The sequence below is a fragment of the Choloepus didactylus genome, chromosome 16 (assembly GCF_015220235.1).
Source record: "Choloepus didactylus isolate mChoDid1 chromosome 16, mChoDid1.pri, whole genome shotgun sequence".
Taxonomy (NCBI): Eukaryota; Metazoa; Chordata; class Mammalia; order Pilosa; family Megalonychidae; genus Choloepus; species Choloepus didactylus.
In genome coordinates, this window is record NC_051322.1 from 49,421,591 (window position 1) to 49,445,655 (window position 24,065).

The 24,065-nt window shown below is 34.8% G+C and overlaps 1 protein-coding gene across 2 annotated transcripts in view; it reads left to right on the forward strand.

Moving 5' to 3' along the window:
- DSC2 (desmocollin 2) overlaps positions 1-24,065 on the forward strand; it is a 33,276-nt gene that overhangs the window by 6,835 nt on the left and 2,376 nt on the right. The window contains exons 2-16 of one of the 2 annotated variants that reach the window (XM_037806166.1): positions 1,214-1,298; positions 2,780-2,979; positions 3,918-4,037; positions 5,333-5,488; positions 6,455-6,599; positions 7,537-7,703; positions 11,538-11,672; positions 11,921-12,106; positions 13,528-13,784; positions 13,913-14,055; positions 18,148-18,375; positions 21,235-21,471; positions 21,873-21,997; positions 23,206-23,445; positions 23,984-24,029. In XM_037806166.1, coding sequence (XP_037662094.1) covers positions 1,214-1,298; positions 2,780-2,979; positions 3,918-4,037; positions 5,333-5,488; positions 6,455-6,599; positions 7,537-7,703; positions 11,538-11,672; positions 11,921-12,106; positions 13,528-13,784; positions 13,913-14,055; positions 18,148-18,375; positions 21,235-21,471; positions 21,873-21,997; positions 23,206-23,445; positions 23,984-24,019 — 2,460 coding nt within the window. In that variant the 3' untranslated portion in view covers positions 24,020-24,029. The remainder of the gene's footprint in view (positions 1-1,213; positions 1,299-2,779; positions 2,980-3,917; positions 4,038-5,332; positions 5,489-6,454; positions 6,600-7,536; positions 7,704-11,537; positions 11,673-11,920; positions 12,107-13,527; positions 13,785-13,912; positions 14,056-18,147; positions 18,376-21,234; positions 21,472-21,872; positions 21,998-23,205; positions 23,446-23,983; positions 24,030-24,065) is intronic. The other variant, XM_037806165.1, reaches the window with a different exon arrangement.

Consider the following 24,065-nt stretch of genomic DNA (forward strand, 5'->3'; position numbering starts at 1 on the left):
CACTGTAAACTTTCAGAGAAAGCAGAATTAAATTTCAGCATGTTCAAATACATATTGTTTTGAAATTGGTTCACCATGAATCACCAAATCTTGTAAATATTTTTTTAAGTGAACTCCTTTCTAAAATGACTTTAACTCTTATTTATGAGTGGGTACACCTTCAAAAAAGTTCTTATTTCAAATCAGTGCGCTCATACAATATTTGTCCTTTTGTGTCTGGCTTATTTCACTCAACATGGTGTCTTCAATTTGAACAAGCAAATTCATAGTGACAGAATCTAGAATATTGGTTACTGGGGATGGGGTGGGAATAGGGAATGGGAAGTTAAGGCTTAAAATGTACAGGGTGTTTATTTGGAATGATGGAAATGTTTTGGTAATGGATGGTGGTAGTGGTAACACAGCATAGTGAACATAATTAACAGTAATGAAATATATATTGAATATGATTAAAAGGGGGAAATGTTAGATTGTATGTATGGTAACAGAATAGAAATTTTTAAAAATCCATGGAACTACTCTACACACACAGTGAACCCTAAGTTAAGCCATGGACTATATAGTTAATAGTAGAATTATAAAAATGTGCTATCACCACTTGTAACAAATATTCCACACCAATGCAAGGTGTTAATAATAGGGTGGTATGTGGGAATGCTGTATTTCATGCATGATTGTCCTATAAACCTACAACTTCTCTAATAAAGAAAAAAATTCATGTTTCAAAGTTATGTGCTTATTTGTGTGGGATAATATATAAATATGCTCCACATCACTCCACGGCAATAAATTAATGCATCTCTTTATAAGCATTGGGTTTTTGGTTAGGATGTTATTGATTTAGTACCATAGCTCACTTTCCTGTCTATTACCTGTCCTTCTTTCCTAAGGGTTTTGGGCTCTCTTGCATTTAGACTGTCACTTGTTCCTCATTGCACCCAGTAAATTTCTCAGTGAAGTTATTATTAACTTAATTTCACATAATAGCAAGGAAAGCCTAAAAGGGGAAGTAATTCTTGGAGCTTCGATACTTTGGGAAGGAAGGAGCCATGACTCTCAGTTTAGTGTTTTATTTTTCCCTGAGACAATTTTTTTTTTTCCAATTTCTTGATTCCAGTATATATTCATTTTATTTTGTTTTGCTCACTATGTAAATTGAAAGGTAAACTTTAAAAGAATCTTTTTTATGCATAATTGTGATTTTGTTTTTTAGATCTTAATGTTTGCCTGTGATGCCTGCAAAAATGTGATACTTCATGTTCCTTCCAAGCTAGATGCTGAGAAATTTGTTGGTAGAGGTAAGATACTGCCCAAAATATTTAATAAACTCATATTTGGCATAACCTTTTTTTTAAAAAATTCATTTTATTGAGATATAGTCACATACCATGCAGTCATACAAAACAAATTGTACATTCGATTGTTCACAGTACCATTACATAGTTGTGCATTTATCCCCAAAATCAATCCCTGACACCTTCATTACCACACACACAAAAACAACAAGAATAATAATTAAAGTGAAAAAGAGCAATTAAAGTAAAAAAGAACACTGGGTGCCTTTGTTTGTTTGTTTTATTCCTTCCCCCATTTTTCTACTCATCCATCCATAAACTAGACAAAGGGGAGTGTGGTCCTTATGGCTTCCCCAATCAGATTGTCACCCTTCATAAGCTACATTTTTATACAATAGTCTTCAAGATTCATGGGTTCTGGGTTGTAGTTTGATAGTTTCAGGTATCTACGGCCAGCTACCCCAATTCATTAGAACCTAAAAAAGGTTGTCTAAATTGTGCGTAAGAGTGCCCACCAGAGTGACTTCTCGGCTCCTTTTGGGATCTCTCTGCCACTGAGGCTTATTTCATTTCCTTTCACTTCCCCCTTTTGGTCAAGTAGATATTCTCCATCCCACGATGCTGGGTCTAGATTCCTCCCCAGGAGTCATTTTCCACATTTGGACATAACCTTTTTAAAGTTAATGAACATTTTTAGAAAGATAACTGTCTTAGGACCAATAGTTAAAATTAATATAGTACATTATCATTTGTAATACATGTAGTATCATTCCAATGAAAGGAATTTTGCTCTTCATTGAAAAGCATTATTATATGAAGTAGATAAGAAGGTTTAGTTTGAATAATAAAATTATTAATATTTTCATTAGGTGAAGGATATGATATGTATTATAAAATGCTTTTTTTAAGTTTAAAGTTACTATTTTTGGAATTTCATCCTAAAAAACTTTGGCATATTGTTGACATTTATTTCTACAAATTTTTCTTTAGCAATGAATGTTTTCACATAACTCAACTGTATGAGAAAGCACTGAACCGATGAGAATAAAAAAACTGATGACTATTTAGCAATAGATGTAAAGAGTTCAGTAATATTTTAATTTGTTACTACCAATTTTAATCAGCCAGATTCTGTTTAATTTACTCCAGGTGGTCTTATGTGTTCCTCTATAGCTTATTTCATTTAATAAAGTTAAACTTTTTTTCAGTGTCAGTTTAAATAATCAAACATTGGAGCTCAGGTGCCTTTTCCTCAGGACAAATGTCTCTTCCTTAAAAGGATGTTAAGTAGGTATTAGAAGTGATATTTATGTTTGAGCACAATTGAACCGTATAGATTCATATGTCCTTTTAAAATGCAAAATTTACAAGAATTAGTGTAATTAATTTTCAGTTTTGGGCTCCCCTTAGATTCACAGATTATTGGAAAACTATTTATGATTATGTTTTACCTTACAAATGATTTCTATGTATATTTTCTGCAGTTAACCTGAAAGAGTGCTTTAAATCTGCAAGTCAAATTCATTCAAGTGACCCTGATTTCCGACTTCTAGAAGATGGTTCAATTTATACAACAAATGCTATTGTTTTGCCTTCAGAGAAGAGAAATTTTACCGTATTACTTTCCAACACTGAGAACCAAGAAGAAAAGAAAATAGTTGTCCTTTTAAAGAATCAAACAAAGGTATACCAGCCTATATTAATGAAGTATAATGAAGTATTTTCTTCAGGTATATCTAACTTGACAAGGGAAGATGTGGAATCAAAAAGGATATGAGATAATTTAGCTTGAAGAAGAATGAAACTCATGAGGCACCTTAACTGTAGAAACAGAAAAGTGTTGCACAATGTAGGTTACTAGAGGTTGTTACTCTCTTTAATTTGAAATATGAAAAGAAGAATTGGGAGATGCTATAATATGAGAATTTGAAATTAGATGCAAAGAAGCATTTCCTGATCTTTACCTTAGAAAGGATTTCCAAAACCGGTTTTGAAACTCTTTATCTCTGGAGGTCTCATCCTATCTTAACACAAACTGTAGTGTTAGAAAATAGTTGACTATTTGGGGCTGAGTTTTGACCCTCATGGACACTTATGGTGCTCGGACACCAAGATCAAAATGATTTCTTTCAACCAGTGGCCGTCACTCACTGCAGCGGTTTGAGAGTTGTCACCTTGTTTCTCTCCTGGTTCTGACACACATCTTTCTTTGGGCTCCCTGCCTGTGCCTGGTTGCTGGTGAGTGGAAGACATTTGTGCTAAATTTAGAAGGGCACATGCTCTGCTTATTTTCCTTGCATATTTCTCCTTTCATGTTATTGCATGGCAATATGGAAATGGTAATTTCATTTTTTTCCCCCATTTTTCTTCTAGGCTTCCAATTCCATTTCTATCCCTTCCATATTACCACCCAGTTATTTTCTCGAGAGGATTTCTGTGGTAACAGTGTAGCTATCATTCCTCTTTTTCGTTTTGCAGTGTTGACATGTAGTTTGTGTTTTGAGCACTACCATTGTCCTACACATCCCAGTTAACCCTCATAGGAGAGGAAGAATGTGTCAGAGTTCTAACGTTTGAGAATAGAGTAGTCATTGACTTTCTTTTTCTGTCTTCTAAATTAAGGTACTAAAGAAGAGGCATTCTAAAGAAAAAGCACTCCGACGTTCCAAGAGAAGATGGGCTCCTATTCCTTGTTCAATGCTGGAGAATTCTTTGGGGCCTTTTCCACTTTTCCTCCAACAGGTACATTTTCATTTCATTCTGTGGAAGTCTATGATTTCCATCTTTTTTTAAAATTTGGGCACTGAGTATGTACTTACTTAAAAATAGTTGTGTATGGAATGAGTATGTGTATCATGCTTCAATACATGGGCATATATGTTTCTGCATCTGCATACATTTTGTGGCATAGTTTTAGTCATGCAAAGGTCATTTATAAAACTGTAAAGCATATCCAGTACTCTCAAGCACACGGTTCTTTAATGAATTCTCATATCAGCAAGGATATCACAGAGCCTGGGCATAGCCTAGAAAACACCCCAAAATACTACATAATAAGGGATGACAATTGCTAATAAAAAGCCAAATGCTATGAAGGAGAAAGATGCATACATCTTCCTATTGCTTATTCCAAAGTCTACTTCTCAAACCACATTGGATCTACATTTTCTCTCCCTTTTTCAACTTTTAGTGGAAACCCCAGCAATTTTTTCATGTCACTTTATATAATCAGAAGTCTATGGCTAGAGTATTTTTTCCCCTCAGTTTATAAAATGGTGAGCAAGAAACCTTCTTTATACCCCACCAACAAATTTAATGCAACTGAGAGAAGAGCATATTAAAGTTGAGAAAAAAGTTGTTAGAAAATACTTGTATTAGTAATCCTGATGTACAGAGAAGCAAGCTTTTCCTCAAAGGATGAACAGCTTGCTTTTTGAATCAAGAACCAGAATATCAACACTTGCCAGGATCTTACACTATTTCTACTCTCTCTCTCTCTCACACACACACATACACACACACACACATCCCACCTCCCATTCAGCTCCTATAATAGGGAAGTTGCTGACAAATAATAGAAACTAATTAAGGAAATAGCTTCCCAAGTTTATGCCCTGTAGTCAGTACACTTGATTCCCAACGTCTCAAATATTATGCCACATATGATAAAAACCAAGGTTTTATTTTAATTGCTAGGATCACTTTTTTTCCTATTCCTAAGGCAGAAGAGTGTCATCATTTAAAAACGTTTGTTCCATGTAGTGCTATTTACCCTTTAAAATGTTCCTCAGTTATTCCGGAAAACTAAGATGCCACTACATTATTTTTCACATGCCTTGATCTTTTAATTTCTCAATTCTTAGACTTCTTCATTCTATTTCAGCTTTTTATTTATACATGGTAATAAATGAAAAAAGGTAATTTTTTTCATGAAATTATTCATTGCAATAAAAATGGCAATGTGTTTGCCTAAGTATATAGGTGAAAGTTCTGCTGAAATAAAACTTTGTCTCATGTATATAATATCTACTTTCTAGGTTCAATCTGACACAGCACAAAACTATACCATATACTATTCCATAAGAGGACCTGGAGTTGACCAAGAGCCTCTAAATTTATTTTATGTAGAACGAGATACTGGAAACCTGTATTGTACTCGTCCTGTAGATCGTGAGCAGTATGAATCTTTTGAGGTAAAGTCTAAAATTTATGTATTGTAGTAGACATTATTAAGCTTGGCCATTTAGTCTTTCATTCTTAATTCATTTATCCTTTTCTGTTTCCTGAGTTTGTCATATCTCTGCTCTGTGTATATCTGATAGCACAGACTTAACTCAAAGCAAGGGAATTTTCATAGAATAAACAACATTAATTCTCTAGATTATTCCTGATATTATAACTTTTCTACTTTTTCTCAAGAAAAAAAGAGTACCACTTTGAACAGCAGCTATTTAGTTGGTAGAAAAGATCTGTGACTGCCTTTATGATGCAGAACTACCATAGGAAGTAAGTGAGACTCAGAAATTATACCTCAGTACCTTTGCAATATGAGAAAAAAATGCCAATTCGTGTTTATATTATAAAACCAAAAGAAATTACATTGCATGTGCAATTTACAGCCATTCATTTTATTTCTGAATCCCTCTTTTTATTTATTTAAAAAATTCTCACAAAAAGAATTTTCTACATGTAACCATCATTATGCCTAAAATCTTAATAAATAGAAAATAAAATAACATCTCAGTTAACTGTTCCTGGGGAATTTGGAATCCTAAGGAATCTGAAATTAATAAAGATGCCGAAAGTCATAAAAATCCACACATGTAAAATTTTCAAACAAAACAAAACAATCCTCAAGACTGTTTTGGGGAAATAATAATAAAAAATATTACAGTCATGAACAACACTAAAAACTGGTGAGGAACTAAAATGTCTATGCTATTATATTAGATAAATTTAAACATAAAATGCTGTCCTACACGATGAATTTAGCCACCTCTTTGGCATTAAATTTATGTCCACATCCAAAACCAGTAACAAATGGTGTGACTCTAACTGCAGTGTTGAACATTCTCCAAATTAAAGCCTAACAAATTTGACTATATCTTATTTTAATAGATTATTTTCCTTTTTTTCTCCTTATTTTATTTTCTTCACAGCTAATTGCCTTTGCAACAACTCCAGATGGGTATACTCCAGAACTTCCACTGAGCTTATTAATTAAAATTGAGGATGAAAATGATAACTACCCAATTTTTACAGAAACAACTTACATTTTTACCATTTCTGAAAACTGCAGAGTTGGTGAGTACCCACTTTAACAACATATGGCAACTTATAGTGTTTCCATTTGGCCAGTGGGAGGTAGCATATCCTAGTGGCAAGAAGGACTTGCCAGTCAGCTTGCTCTGGGCAGGGGGGCGGGGCGGGTTTACTCTGCCTTTCGCTAGCTATGTGACCCTGGGCAAGTTTCTGCATCTTAACAATCTCTGCAAAGTGAAATACTGATACACAAGACAGTGATGAATATTAAATGAAGTATTATATACATGAAGTACCAATCACAGTGCCTGAAAAATAGGAGTTACTTGATAATTGTTCCTTTGCCTTCCTGTGTGAGGCAAAACATAAATACTTTTAAGAGAAAATAGTTCAAAAGGAACAAGTCATTGAGCAATTGAAGACTTTGAAGATTGTCTACTAATAATCTATAGTGATTTAATGATTGACTACATTCTGGGCATTCTGATAAAGATGATTAAAAGTAATATGAGTATTTTCTCAATCGTGTGAAAATGATCCATTTTAGCTAGAAGTCAGAGTGAGGTTTTTGAGACTTCCTCTAGAAAGTTGTATCCAAACCAAGAATTTTCAAAGAAAACGGGCTCAAATGGCCAATTTAAGTACAGGCTTAACAGTAAAAAAGTTTAAATAATAATTATAATTCTTTAGTCTAGAAAGACAAAAGCCATGGAGGGATATGATCAACATTTTACAAATTATAAATTAAATATAGTAAACATGCATATGGTCATCAAATTCCAAAATGTTAGAACTTTAGAATATTTAAACAGAAGTGATACTTTACATAGCAATCTACAAACTTATAGAAGCCATTACTCTGAGGTATAACGAAGTGTTTCAAAACATTTTTGAGGCAGGTGGAGAAGAGTGGAAGAATGGGAAAAATTGAAAATGTTATAAAAGATTTGGAAATTAAAGAGGATTTTTCAATATATAGGTTCTACCGTGGGTCAGGTGTGTGCAACTGACAAAGATGAGCCCGATACGATGCACACACGCCTGAGGTACTCCATCATTGAGCAGGTGCCGGCACGGCCCACCCCGTTTTCCGTGCATCCTACCACAGGTGTGCTCACCGTGTCGTCGACTCAGATAGACAGAGAGGTAACTTGTAGACATTAATCTTAATAAAAACATGGGTATTTAATAGTATATGTATATCTCTTGATATAATGGATGTGTTTTTGAAAAGCATGTTGAATCCATTTTTAGAAAAATTATTTTAAAACCGTCAGTGGAGGTCATTAAGCAACCTTGTTTGTAGGAAACCAGTTTTGAAATGCAAACTTGCCTTCTCCTGATCTGTATGTCATATAAAGTCAAATCTCCTAATGTAAACATATTCACAATATAAGTACAGGAAAATAACAAATAAGAAAGTGAAACTTTTGGAAATGTTTGGAAATGTGCTATTTACAGATAAAGAAATGTTTCTTTTTCTTTCAACTCATCTAAATTCTTCCCCGTAGGTAGACGACAACAAAATCTTTTTCTCGCTAGTCTCTGCTTTTTCCCATTTTCAGTTGACTTCTAGTAATTCTTAATCAGATGTCTCAGGTACTAAGATGCAATCCATCGAAAATGGAACTCTTCTTTCATTCTAAAGTTGCTCCCCTTCCTATGTTTTCTGGTTAAAATGACATTAATACATTCTTTTCCTGTTAACTTTTCTATTGCCAACTTGGGTTTATGTTTTGGAAATTTTATTTGATATCTCCTCTTGCCCCTTAGATCAACTCATTTTTCAAGACATGTTGATATTACTTCCAGAATTATTTTGCATGTATATTCTGTCCATTTTCACTGCAGCTACCTTAGTTTAGTCATTCATTCACTTAATCAACTATTACTTCCTCCACCAAGCATTTATTCATCTGAATTCTTACAGCAATTTGTCTGTTCTATGTACTACATTTATAATCATTAATCTTAAAATATAGTAATGTATGTTTATCCATTATTTCTTTAATTCTTGAAACTTCATATTATATTCACTTTCCTTTCCTCTCCCTATTTCTTTTGGATTAGATCAGAGGTTCTCAAACTTTGGTTTCAGGACCCCTAACACTCTTAAAAATTATTGACAATTCCAAAGATCTTTTATGTATGCAGGTTATATATATAAATATTCACTCTGTTAGTATTTAAAAGTGAAAAAAGTCTGATATACATTTATTAACCCATTAAAAAATAATAAACCCACTACATGTTAACATAAATATTTTTATGAAAAATTAGTACATTTTTCAAAACAAGAAAAAGTTTAGCAGGAAGAGTGGCATTGCTATATATTTTTTCAAATCTCTTAATATAAGACGGCTAGATTCTCATCTTCCTTCTGCAATCTGTTGTAATTTGTATTTTCAGCCAAAGTACTTAAAGAAAATCTGGCCTGCTATGAAGTTAGAAAACAAAGATGTGTTTTAATAGTCATTTTAAAAAATTATAGATATTCTTCTTTGATACTATATAAAAATTTGACAAGTGGTAGCTTCCTGAAAGTTAGTTGCAATGAGGCCTCTGAAGCTGTAACAATGAACTTCTGTACTTTGTTGCATTAAGACGCATTGGTCTATCTTGTACTATGGGTGGATTTTTTTCCTGTTTATGATTTTGTAACAGCATGCATTGGTCATTTGGAAAACACTGAGTCACTGAGTTATGCAGATATTCTGAGCGTTGATACATCTCGTTAAACAATATTAAAAAATCATATCCTCATGTCCATGAATATCACAATGGTTGACTCCAAATTTTCGAGAATTCTCATTTTGCTTAGAAGCTCGAATTTGTCTTTGGCAACAAAGATCCGTTCCTTGAAGTGACACACTCTATGTTTTACAAAATGGCTCCTAAATACTCTGGTCTGAATAACCGTAATTGTTTGCCAGTCATTCTTTCAAGTAAAAATAATGGTGTTTCATGAAGAAAAAGCAGTCAGTTCAACTCACAAATCAAACCAAGTACTTTGCCTAGAGGTTTACGATATGATGGTTTACAGCACAAGTGCTTTATGCATACCTCCCATTTCTACACATAGAATATGGGTTGAAATTGACTAAAATTTACTAAAATTCATAATTTTTAGTTCTTTCACAAGGGCATTCTTAAGTGAAACTGGCATTTATTTTGTTACTTCTAAATGCATTTATTTTATTCAGAGTATGTGCCAGTGAAGAATACAATAGCTATAAGGGTAGTTTAGGCCACTGTCTTGATTCAATTGAAGTGCCAGCCCATTTCTTTTATACTGTCAGTGCAAATGTCAACATAGTGAAAAAGGCAGATAACATCTGAATATTATTATGAAAATAGTCTCGACCTCACAGACATTCCTATACGGGTTTCTAGGCTCCTCAGGGGTCTATGCACCACACTTTGAGTACCGCTGGCTTAGAACAACAGCATATACAAGTTTGCTGAATGAATGAATGAATGAATGAATGAATGAATGAATTGCTGCTGTAGCTCCCCAAATTGTACAGGCTCTTTTGGAATTTATATGCTCTTGAAAAGTAGATTATAAACCAAATCCTCTTTTGTCATGCAGTCTTGAATAGACCCTTCAGATAGAATCAGTTATAAATACTGGACTAATGAAGGGATCTTGGCGTATTTTTACCCAATAGTTCTTTGTGGCAACTTTTTGATCCCACGATTCTAATTTCCAGCTATTGCCTTCAACCCTTTAAGCCCTTTAAGCATTGGAATTTCACTTCTGTCTGAAGATATCACAAATTAGTACTTAAAGTTTCAAAATGTCATTTCTTTCTTTGTTTCTTCAGCCAATTGATTATTTCCAATAAATCTTAGTTCTCGACAAAAAAATAAGTATCCCCTTTTGAAAGTACACTAGCACAAGGTTTTGAAAATTTTTGAATGAAATAAGGCCTTATTTTTCAGCTGCATATGTGATTGGCTAAGAAGGAAGAATAAACAGGGAAATTATGCATGGAATAAATATAGAGATTGAGAGGAATTGTTAGTTTTATTTTAGGTAATGCATGACAACAAGAAAGTTTAGGAAGATATAGAATAAAGGGAAGAAATTGGCATTGTAGGAGAAGGGTCAACATTTAGAGGTAGAAGGTTAAGGATAGATTTTCATGTATTATTTTTTTTTTTTGTAAAGAGATGAATGAAGTAGGATAGGGGTTATCATTTTATAGAAGAGGAAACCAAGGTAAAGAGAACTTAAGTCTTCTAATGGGCAATCCGTAGGCATCATTAATTTTATTTTAATCCATCCATATCTCAGTTACTTATGATAGATGAAGCCATTATGAGGAGAAACACATTTTTATAGGTGGTGATGAACCCCCTGTAATCTCTGGGAAGGGCTGGGATGCAAAAATTGAAGATCAGTGTATTAGCCTATTGTATGTTGTAAGGGAAGCCCTAAGAGCCAGATTCTCTTTTGTTTAGAAAGAAAAAATTACATAGGCCCAGACCTTTGTTTTTATACTAGTTTAATATTTTTATAAATTTAATCTTTAAAAAAAAAAAATTTTTTTTTTTTTTGCAGAGGGATATTTCCCTTTATTGTCTTCATACAAGACTGGTATGAGTCACTTTTATGCATTTTTGGACATAAGGATGTACCTTGGATAGGGTGTAAGATTTTGATTAATTACCAGGGAATTTTAAATGTACTAATGGCTATAGCTCTTCTTTTTCTGTTGAATAAAGATAAAAGTAATTGACTCTCTATTATATGAAGTTGATAGCAAATGAACTTTGAGAAACTTCTCTTATTTTTATATATTACTTGAAAATTTTTAGCTGAGGAAATTATTCTTCTGTCATATACAAAAGCTATGAATTGTAATAATGTACCTCTTAAGTTATTAATGCACAGAACATTATATAGAGTATAAACAAATATTTCATTTATAATGTTGCTTTCACTCAGCAATTCAATTCTTACTTTCTTTTCAGGTAATTGATAAATACCAGTTGAAAATAAAAGTACAAGACATGGATGGCCAGTATTTTGGTTTGCATACAACTTCAACATGCATCATACATATCGAAGATGCGAATGACAACCTGCCAACATTTACCCGTTCTTCTGTAAGTGCATGGCATTAAAAAAAGAAAAATTGTAGTTAATATTCAGTGTTAACTGCTAAATATGCTTATTTTCAACCTTCCTCTATGGATTCAAATGAAGCACTGCCAATGACATGACAGCAGTTTGGTCTTAGAGTTTCAAGTTATATAAACATAGTGCTTTGGGAATTAGAAGAATGGGGCTTACTTCACATGGTGTTTGATTTTTGTGGGAGTTATAATGCAACCCTTTTTTTTTTTAATTTCAGTATGTGACATCAGTGGAAGAAAATACAGTTGATGTGGAAATCTTACGTGTTACTGTTGAGGATAAGGATTTAGTTAATACTCCTAATTGGAGAGCCAACTATACCATTTTAAAGGGCAATGAAAACGGAAATTTTAAAATTGTCACAGATACTAAAACCAATGAAGGAGTTCTGTGTGTGGTTAAGGTAAGAAGAAATTAGTTAATTAGTTAGCTGTAGTTTATAGTGTCATGGATTAGTGTGCTAGAGTTTAATGAAACAAAGTAATTCTGGTAAAGGTAGGAATAAAATAGATATATAGGTGCTATGTTCATCATATATGAAATGGAATGAATATATTCATTTTGGGGAATCTTTATAAGGGCATATTTTTTTTAAAATATCATTTAATATGTTCAATTAATATGACATAGTATCAGCTTTGTATTCAGTATCTCTTAACAATTCAAAAACTAGCACAGCTTTGATGCCAATTGGAGACTGCCCAGGTTCCATAACCCATATTTATAGTAGCTGGGGAAGGAAGCCTCAACTTACTGAATGGCCCAAATGACGTGTTACTTGTGGTCAGACCCCTACATAGGGGCTGTATATAGATCTGTCCATCTGTCAACACAGTATGTTGCGTCTTTGGCATCCAGGTTTAGAATGGAAATCCTCTGCCATTCAAAGATGCAAATACTTCTAAATCCTCTTTCTAATACTAATCTCAAAAGAGCTTGCTGTTAATTCAGGAGCATGAGTTAGCCCATGAAGTGATGTGAGCTTCTTTGGCCTTTGACAAAGTCATAGGCTTCCCTTTGTGGCATCTTTAACTGGAGCCTGATTCCAACATGGGTATAAGTGGTTTCCTTTTTGCACTTGTTCAGAGGAGTCTGAATCAAAAATGCAGAATCATTTTTTTCTTAACAATGATGAAACATACCACAGTTTATGGATTAATTTCTCTTTCAAAACAGCAAAGAAATGTCTTTCAATTCTTGTCTCCATCTTCACCCAATTCTTGCCCTAATCCTTGTTATTCTAACAAGGGAATTTGTCTTTGTGAAATACTAGAACTGATGAAATTTCCAGAGAGTGGCCTTACTCATTCTCATTACAACGACATATCTGGAAAAATAAACTAAAAACTTTCATCAAAGTTGGTACTGGGTACTACCAGTTTTTAAGAAAGTAACTGGGATGGAAGAGATAAGAAAGAAAGTGCAACCTCTATAAGCTTTTTATTCTCATGTCCCTCCCCTCTTAAGAACATTTTATAAAATTTTACCCACTTTTTGCACCCCCAAACAGGCACAAATAATACTATTCTCCCTTGGAGAGAGTTAGGACAGCTATCCTAAAATTAATGGAAAAGTAAATGACTTTTGGTTTTAATGAACTCACCAGGCACTTTCATTAAATACTTGCTGAAATCTTTATCAAGACAAAAAATGAGGAATCATTTTTTTCCTAACAATGATGAAACATAACCGCAGTTCATGGTTTGATATTCTCTTCTCAGCAGAACACTTTCATGTTTCCAAATGTAACTAGCCATGTACGCTAGTTAGCATTTCCAAATTTTAAATGACTTGCTTTGAATTTCAACACTTCTGCTTTTGTAGCCTCTGAATTATGAAGAAAGGCAACAGGTGACCCTGCAAATTGGTGTAGTTAATGAAGCTCCATATTCCAGAGAGTCCAGTTCAAGATCAGCCATAAGCATGGCGACAATTACTGTGAATGTAAAAAATGTGGATGAGGGCCCCGAGTGTAGCCCTCCAGTACAGACTGTTCGAATTAGAGAAAATGTCCCAGTGGGAACAAGAAATAATGGATATAGAGCATACAACTCAGAAACAAGAAGTAGCAGTGGCATAAGGTATTTAGAATTCTGTTTTATTTAACTTTGAATTTAGCTTGCTTTCCAAATGTATGCCTTGTTTTGATACCAGTATTATAATTTGGCTTAATATATTTTTTATTACCTTAATTAATCATTATTAACAGGTATAGGAAATTAAATGACCCAAGAGAGTGGGTCACTGTTGATGAAAATTCAGGATCAATCACATTACTCAGAAGCCTGGATAGAGAAGCAGAGACTATCAGTAATGGTATATATAATATTACAATCCTCGCATCAGATGGAGGTAAGAGCTTTGTTTTTAAGTCAACTGTATACATTCTCAGATTTTAAATCCATTGCGTATATTTTTAAGCCAACTGTATACATCTTCAGTTCTGTTTCTCCCCAAAATGATATTTAGCATCAATGAGAGGTTTGCTATAATTTATTAACTCAGGTCTGCTTTCTAACAGCATCTCAGTTTAAATGTAATTATAAAATATTTCATTCATGGAAATTATTGAAACCATTACTTATTAAAATTAAATAATCATTAAAAATTGATAAAATTACTTTAGTGAAATTAGCTTCAATTCATTCAGCCATCTCTTTTAAAATAGTCACTTTGGCAGGAAAGCTCATTACAAGGAGAACATGCTTATTTCCACATAGTGCACGCCTAGAAAACAGTTGTATCTTTTTATAGGAAACTAACAATACACTTGAAAATTAGGTTTCTCATTATGGACATTGTATAAAAACAATTTGTAGTCATGATTAGTAGTATCTTACAAATTAGAGAGACAAACTATGAATCCTTGAAATCATATAAAATATAAAATTATGTTCTGTAAGTCCTGTAAAATTGGCAGAAATATAGCACAGAAATGATTTATAAGACTGATTTAGTACATGAAATGTAATTTTAACATAGCATATGTTTGAACTTTGTACCTTTCTAAAATAAATATCTTAACTATAATAAGCCTAAATTATTACACTTCAGCTTGCAAAATTAGTTAGAAATGATTTTGGAAGATGTTTCAGGTATTCCAATTCTCTGTAAATTAATGAGAGATGCCTTACATGGTGCAAAATTAATGATGGTGGCTATTTTTTTCCATTGATTGAATTGGTAAAGTTGTAATCTTTATTGATTCACTTTCATCTACTTAAAGTTATCCTATAAGGGCTCAATTTCTTTTGTTCCTTTGCCATGACATACTTTTTGGTCAGGAGAAAGAATAACATGGACATCAAATCCATTATTTTTACATTTTTAATAACTGTTGGCAAATGGTTTGTTGATTGATGAGATAAAAATTTCTGTCTGAAATTGGAAATTTTAATTATAATTTTATTCTTCATCCTCCTCATTGCAATATATAATTGAGAGATCAAATACTTTTTTATGGACTTCAGATGCTGCATTTGGTAATCATCCTTGTGGTATATTTGTGCACTGGGGCCTTACAGGCTAATGTCCATTTGGGCCCTCCCTGCTTCTTCCTTATGAAAAATGCCCTCTCTTCATGCTATTGATATCCTTGGCCAATGCTCATGTCCTACCCTCCATCTTCTCCATGGCACTTGTCTCCATAGAGCGTTTCCCCTTTGTAAAACTCTCTCCCAAGGCTTTTATGTTTATGCTTTTCCATAGATTCCTCTCTTTTCTGCATGTTTTATGATTTTCTTTCTTCCTCTCCCCTAAACAGATATTTCTTAAGCTTCGAGTACACTTTGTCTTCTCTTCTCATTGCGGAGAGCTACTTTGGCAGTTTACCCAGTATCTTCTCTATAAATGAGTTTGGGGTTTCTACTTTTGTTGTGTTAGTGTGGCTTCTGGAGGGATAATTTAAAATATTTTAAAACATTTCACAATACAGTACCTTGTGAATAAAGCATGGAACCTTGGGTAGTGCACCTTATGTGACTTTATATTGGGAGCTATTGTGTTCCCATATAGAATTATATTAATATAGAAGGTGAGCATTCCATGTTTAGTATCCAGTGAATAAAATATTACCATTTTTTTCATCAACATGAAAAACACAGCTGCAAAACACTGTAAATTAGATACCTGAGATCTTTATTTAAATGTTCTATACCAGTAGTAATCAAAATGTGTAGAAAAACTGGAGTTTATGAGTAACACAAGACGTTTAATGTAAGAAAAAGTTAAACATTTAGAACAGTAGATGAGTGAACATTAAAAGAGTTGATTTTTGAAACAATGTGATTAACCAGATTTAAGAAATAAGACGTGCTCTCAACTCTGCCCATGAACCCAAATGGGAAGAAGACTGCATCCAGCAGTCCCAGTTATCAAAGAGAGCAAGAAAGTGCCATATAGCATGAACATAAGAGAGGTTGAGAGACAGATTATTCTACCCCATAAGAATGCCAGGTAGCTAAGATACATATCTCCCTGCTCCCATGTCTCATATAATACTCTTTATTTTTTTTTTTGAAGTTGTCCAAGGTGGGAGCTAGTTGCATTGTTTTTTGCATTTCATTTGTTCCCTCCTAGTTTCCTTTTCTTCTTGCACATCCGTACTAGTTCTTTCAAAGATGGAGTGTGGGTGATAAACTGTCTCAGTGTTGTTGTTCTAGAAAAATATTTTAAAAATTGGCCTCCCAATTAATTGATAATCTGACTTGGTTTAAAATAGTTCTGAATTGATGTCTATTTCCCCTCAGCATTGTACAGACATTACTTCCTATATCTTCTGGCATTTCTTGTTGATGAAGTATAGTCTACTTTCAAACTAGTTATCATCCCATTATGGGTAATTTGGCCTTCATTTCAGGTAGCTTTTATTCTTTCCTAAGTTGTGTTCTAAGATTTTAATACAACATGTATGCTGTGAATTTATTTTTATTTATCTAGCACCATGGTTAGAATATACTTTAAATCCAAAAAGATCCATGTTTTTCTTTACTCCTGGAATATACTCAGCAATGATCTCTTTAAATATTGCTCCCCTACCATTCTATCTGTTCTCTTCTTCTAGGATCCTTATTAGAGGAATGTTGTTGTTTTAGATATAGTAGAGTTTGAGCTGTAATTTCATTCTTGTTCAAGCAATTATCATTCTTTATGTCTTTGAAGACCATAAATATTCATGTTTCAAAGTCATCGTGCATAGAGTGAATTAATCTTCTGATTGGTGATTTTCTTGGCTTTCCTTCCTTCCAGTTAATCCTGTTTAATTTGGAGTTTTCATTTGCCAGTTTGCAAGTTGTTTGGTTTATTTTCTGTTTTTGTTTTTCTCCGTTATTCCACGTAACCCTGTCTTAGCAAGCAGTCTGTAGTTGCCCCCACCTGGTCCTTTTCTATGGCCCATGGTTCACAGCCAGTTCTTAACTTGGTGGCCTGGGCTCCAGGTCCATGATGACATTGAAAATATCCTAGGTCCTGTCACTAAGCCATAGTTACCCTGGTTGAGGCTGGGTCTGGTCCTCCAGCTTCCCTAGGTTGTCAGCTTCAAGGAAGATGTAGACCCAGGAAGTGGGTGGCACAGGGTTTTACATCCTCTTCCCCAGCCCTTGTGTTGGGCCTCTTTATTAAGGAGAAAGAGTAGAGAATTTAGAGACAGAGGTCCTAGATTTGTATTTGGCTTCAGACTTCGTAACCATTACTGATTCATGTCTAAGACCCAAGTCTGCTGTATCTTTTCATACCCCATATTTTGAACTACCTTGAGCAAGGTAGTTTTTCAGTAAGTTTTTATTGAATACATTGCAGAAAGATGAATTCCTTAGGCTACACTCCACAGTGACTATGTCAGTTTGTAAGCGATTTTCTGCTTCTGGAGTCTTGTGCCTCCAAGCATTTCCATGGACTATTTTTGTTCTAATCTTCCAAACATATAGCTTGTACCATTCCATTTCCTTGCCTCAAAACCTTAAGTGTTTTCTATATGTATATTAAACTCTAAGCTCCCTCAGCTGACTTTCAAGAACCTCAACCCTTCTTCCCAGTGTTAACTCCCACTTTCCTCTTCAGTGTCTGCTGATCACACTGTGCATATACCGTGCTTTCCTACTGCCTTGAATTTCCTAATGCTTTTAAATATACTAGAAATGCCTTGTTTGCACTCTCTTCCTATCTCCTTTTAGAGATGTCAAGACTCACCTCCAGAATAATGCCTATGTCTATTCCAGCTATTTAGTTGAATGAAAAAACCCAAATAGCAGTCATTGTCTATATAACCCACTTGAAAGTAATAACATCTTTCTTTAACATTTCCTGAGGACACAGCCTGTGACTGTGCTTGTCACTGTAGCTGACACATTATAGGTGCTTAATACATACTTTTAAACATTTCAATATATAATTTCCTGGTGAAAACTGAAAACATAAAAAATTATATTTTTATTTCTGTTTTTCTAGCTGGGAGAACATGTACTGGTACCCTGGGAATTTTACTTGAAGATGTTAATGATAACGGCCCATTCATACCGAGACAGACAATAATAATCTGCAGAACCACCATGTCATCTGTGGAGATTGTGGCTGTCGATCCTGATGAACCTACAAATGGCCCACCCTTTGACTTTAGATTGGAGAGCGTTTCCAATCCAGACATACAGAGAATATGGAGACTGGCAAGACTGAATGGTATGTGTTCCTTATCATTGCTTCGTCCTTTTCAACATAAGGATGGCTAATTTTTTTTTCATGATGCAATAGAAGAATAATTCACTGTGCGGGAACCACCAATGAAAGAAGGCAAGTTTCTCAGTTTTGATGTGGACGGAAGATGGCCTATGCAGTGTCTGTCTCTAATCACATGCCCTGTGCACTTAGATGTTGCATGAATTCTTACTCTCTGTCCCAGCACACACAACCCCTTAGACTAGATACAATCAGTTCCTGACCTGTGTACCTCCCACCTAATAGGCTCTGTACATATTCATAGCTTTCTAGGTCATAAGGGAATCCATCTGTTGCAAGTTTGGTTCCTCAGGAAGCAGACTCTGGGACAGAGCTTACTATGTAGATTTTTTATTAATGGATATGTTTGGGATCAATAACTATGAAAGGAAGGAAAAGCAGTACTGGACAGAAAGAGAAGTCAAGCTGCAGCTCAGGCCAAATGACAGCCTCAGCTAACCCCAGGGCAATCTGGTGCTCAAATGGCCCTTCAGAGTGATCCCTAGTGGAGCCTCTGTGCTTCCTCATTGTTTGGTCAATGGACTTTGGCTGCAGCCTTTGGCAAGAAGACACAATCACTGAAAGTGCTGAGAGCCCCCCAGCAGCTGGGGCAATCATTCCTTCATTGCAGGGGCATCTGGGCGTGCATGTCTGTCCCCCACAACACCTCTCCTCTGTCCCTGCATTGGTTTCTGATCATTTCTTCTCTGTTGTTAATACTTGGGAGTCTCCCCCAGCTTGGTTCCCAGTGCGTACTTCTGATTTTGGATCAGTCAGGATCTATAGGGGCAAGAAGAGCAAAAATGAAGTCTACTGGTCTCCAGCTATCACGGCTGCAAATCCAGTGTAAACTGAATGGGGTTTGACTTTGAAATGCTCTTGAGTGTTTTCCAACCCCATGCTTTCAATGAATGTGTCTCAATGTCTTCTTATGACAAATGAGAAAAGAAAGGTTGTAAAGAAGGCAAACAGAACAGGATGGGGAAGAAAAACAGGGGTGTGTAGAAGCTACAGGAACTACTGTGCCCCAAATCCTGCCCTGAGAAATGATGCTACTTTATGAAAACATTTTCAAAATTTTCTACAACAATCTTCCGGTGTGTACATGTGTTTGTGAGTGTGTGTGTAAGGTTGTCAACTGTTCTTTCTTGGAAAGAATTAATCTTATTCTTTGATTTTGCCCTTTCTACTTATTTGTTGTCAAAATATGGTTTCTTTTATAAATAATGTTAGAGACAGTAATTTTGTTTTTGGTTTTTTAGACTATTCCTACTTAGCAAAACAAAATGTTAGCTGTGTTACGCTGGTCAAAACTTAAGTATTTTAAAGTTCTACTGATCTGTGAAATAATTGGAAAGGCTGGGAAATACCAATTTCAGAAGAAGTTACCATAAAGAGGTTTTTGAAGTCACATTGTCTTGGCATTAAACCCCGGCTCCACCACTTCTTAGTCATGTAAATTTGGCTCTGTTGTTTACTTTCTCTGAGCATCAATTTACTCATGTGCAAAATAGGGTTCTTTGGAGGAATAAATGAAATAATAAATGCAATAGACCATGGCATATTATGAATCATAAGTTTTGGTTTTGTTAGTATCATTATTACTATGTCTTACACAATATGCTTAACAGATTAACCATGTTTTCTTTTAAAATTGATTTAATGGTATAATTTCTTTACCCAGATATTCAAATTTATATTTAGAGCTTCAAACACTATTGTAAAAAAATGGAAAAGTTACAGTGAGCAAGTGGGCTAGGGATTGTTTTCTGGCATGTGGCATCTGCATTCGGAATATTATTATATCTTTAGCTCTGTACCCTAAATAGAAATATCAAAACTAAAAAATGCAGTTTGTCCCCTCCAAGTGTCTTTGAAGACCACAAGATGGCATCCCAGCAGCATCGCTCATGGCCTGTGTCTGAGTTTTCCAGGGCTGCTATAGCAAATATTACAGACTGATTGGCTTAAACAAGAATTTATCATCTTACAGTTTTGGCGGTAGAAGTCCAAAATCAAGGTTTTGGCAGGCCAAGCTTTCTCCAAATTCTGTAGCATTCTGGTGGTGGCTTGCCAGGAATCCATAACTCAGTCTCTGCCTCTGTCGAGCAGCGATTTGTGTCCCCTTCTGTCTCCTACTACAACTGTGTCCAGTTTCCCCTGCTTTAGAGGTCTCTAGTCATATTGGATTAAGGCCCAGCCTGATTAAGGCCTCAGCTAAATAGGATCTTTGAAAATCCTGTTTACAGATGGGTTCACATCCACGAGACTGGAGGTTAGAACTTGAACATGTCTTTGTAGGGAACGTGATCCAGTCCCTAACAACCTGCTAATATCTTCAAGGGTGAACTGTGTTCCAAATTGTCAGAATAAATTTCTGGCAATAGATCACAAGGTTTATGGGGTTTATGTTTGTTTGGCATAATATATTAAATCAAAGTAGGGGAAATATCCAGAAATCCAGACTATTCCTAGCCACTGAATCATGTATAAAATATACACTGAATGGTTTAATTAAAAAGTTTTAAAAATAGGATAACAACCATTCTCTTAACAAGCCCATTACCTGTGATAGGAAGGACCTGTTTATGGACAGATAAAAATAACAATATAAAGCCAAAAGACTTTTTAGACAAACTATTATATGCAATATGTTTGGCAATGGTTGTAATTTAGTCCATTCTCATTTACAATCTCACAGCAGTTGTGTCATCCCAACAGGAATATCTATTTGTAAGGAAAAATGAGAAATACTCTACAGTTACTTATGCTTGGGAGAAAACTTAGTGACTTCATGTAATGGTTGGTTTTCTTTTCTTCCAGATACGGCAGCACGTCTTTCCTATCAGAATGATCTTCCGTTTGGACCATATCCAGTACCTGTCAGAGTTACAGACAGACTTGGCCAGTCTCAAGTCACTTTATTAACTGTTAATCTATGTGACTGCATCACCGAAAATGACTGCACACCTCATCCAGGTGCAAGGTCTGGCAGTGGAGAAGTAATATTTGGAAAATGGGCCATCCTTGCCTTATTATTGGGCGTAGCATTGCTGTTTTGTAAGTTCTCTTGTGAATTCAAATAAGACCCTTTAAAATAACTTTCAAGACACAATCTTAGAAACAACTTTATTAGCTGTAACTATTCATTTGCACTTAGCTATATTTCCACTCAGCACAAATGTATTAATTTATATGTCTTAATGTATTTGTTTATAGTCCTAGAGTGTTCTGAGTATATCCATAAAATTCAATGTACACATAAAGCATTTAGCGTGTGTTTGTTTGTCCCTATCGGTTTAGGGCAAACTTTTCTTACTATATACTACTTCTACACAAGCAATCATATTTATGTGCTCTTGAAAGCTGTCTCCTTTTTTTATGTTAACATTACTATTATTAGTATTTTAAATTCATAACTGCTTTTATAAGAAACTCAAATAATTTTTTCCTTCCTCCAGGTATTCTGTTTACTTTAGTCTGTGGGGTTTCTCGGACAGCCAAACAACCAAAAGTATTTCCTGATGATTTAGCCCAGCAGAACTTAATTGTATCAAACACCGAAGCTCCTGGAGATGATAAAGTGGTAAGTAATTTGCCTTTTTAAAGTAAATACAAAGATGAATTGGCCTTATCCCCTATAGTTATCTTTCTGACTAAAGTTCTTTTGATATCAGGTAACTTACAATATCTAAAATGTCATCCATCCTATGGAATAGATAAAATGACTTTGATTCTCATAGTGATAAATGTTGTTTCAATTTGGACATATGGTGTTATTTAATCATAAAAATCCTTTAGCATGTCATTATTATTTTCTACTTCAAATGTATTGTGGTTTCACTTTAGACCTGGTCTCTTGTATATTCCTAAACTGCTTATTCACAGATCACCAGCATAACTGCTTTCATTTTTTTTCCTGGCACCAGAAATAAAATCATGACAAGCTTTGATCAGTATGGAAGAATTTTAATGGATTCTTCATGGCCTTATGTGGGTTAGAAAGGAGATTGAAGTCAAACAGATGCTAGCAAGTGACTGCTTTGCTCCAACTTTTTTTCGAGCCCAGTGTGTGGAAGAGAAGCAATTAAATTCTTTATAAAGAACATAATCCAGGATTAGGGCAGGATAGATTAGGCAACAAAAGAAAGATGGCACCTAAGAAGAGAGCTAAAAAATAAAACTTAGAGTTTCCTACAAAAACACACCACAGAAATGAGAGGCCAAAGCTTTGTGGTCTTGTTATTTTCCCTACCTGTTTATCTTTGCGGAGGTTTATTATCGCAGTTACGATTTTTCTGGCAACTTTGTTTCTCTTCCTTTTATTGTAATCAAAGGGGAACTGGATTAGGCACTTAAAAAAGCTACTCATCGTTATTTGCTTCTGCCCTAGTCAGGTAAAGGGAAGTGACTTTAAGCTAAGCAGGGTAAATATATGTGAGACGATAGTGCTATGCTTCTGATTTTGAGTTGTGAGAAGCTGGAGGGATCTAAATGAAGTGCTACTGTATTTTAAGAAGGGTTTAAAGAAGTAATACACATCCAACTTTCTGCTCAGTTGAACTACAGACCACTTGACACCTGCAGTTTTTTTTTCTGTGTTAGCAGCTGTATCGAGTACTGATGTTCCAATAGTTAGGCACTCACAATTACCAAGACGTACCTGAGCCCTGCCTTCAGAAAGCTTACCTTCTAACACACAAAAAAATCACAGCATTATCTGCATGATGTTCTTCTTTTTCATAGTTCCTTGCTCACCTCCATCCTTTCCCAATGCAATCTGCTTCATTTCAGTGTTCCACAAATGACTTTACAACCCATGCTGTGGGCAGTTCTGCCCAGGGTATTGGTGGCATTATGGGATCAGGAGTCAAGACTGGAGGGCAGGAGACCATTGAAATGGTGAAAGGAGGACACCAGACCATGGGGCATCACCACACCCTGGATTCCTGCCGGGGAGGACACGTGGAGACAGACAACTGCAGATACGCTTACTCGGAGTGGCATAGTTTCACTCAGCCTCGTCTTGGTGAAGTGAGTTCGCCTAAGTGTTGCACAAACTTATTTTGATTTCTTTTAAACAGTCTCAATGATTACAATTTAGTGGTCTGATCTCTATTTCAACTAATTATTAATCTATTCATTGGAAAATTATTTTCCTTTACTGTTTGAGTTAGTCACTATTCAGATGTAAGTGGATATTTACTTTTCCTCAGATTTTGTTTTAAATTCTCTTACTGAAATAATGTGTGATGTTACAGAAATTAATTGTCTTATGATTTTGTGCTTGATTTCCTGCCTGACAACTCATGTCTTAGAAAACAAAGTGTGGCAGACACAATACCAGTATGCACAGTTGCAGTGTATGTCTGGAAATATCTGTGCCCACATCAGTTTGGGTTCAGTTTAATAGATCCATTTCAAATTTAGCTGTAATTTTGAAAGAAGAAGTAATGATTGCTTATAATGAACACTTGCATACTTGCTGGCACATATGTTAGAAACATGCTGTATACTGAATTTGTAGTGTGATTTATGAAATAGACCAATCATGTGCATTTTTTATATGTAGGAATCCATTAGAGGACACACTCTGATTAAAAATTAAACAGTGAAAGGTAAATCAAAGCAATTATTTTTATGTTAGTAAGTTT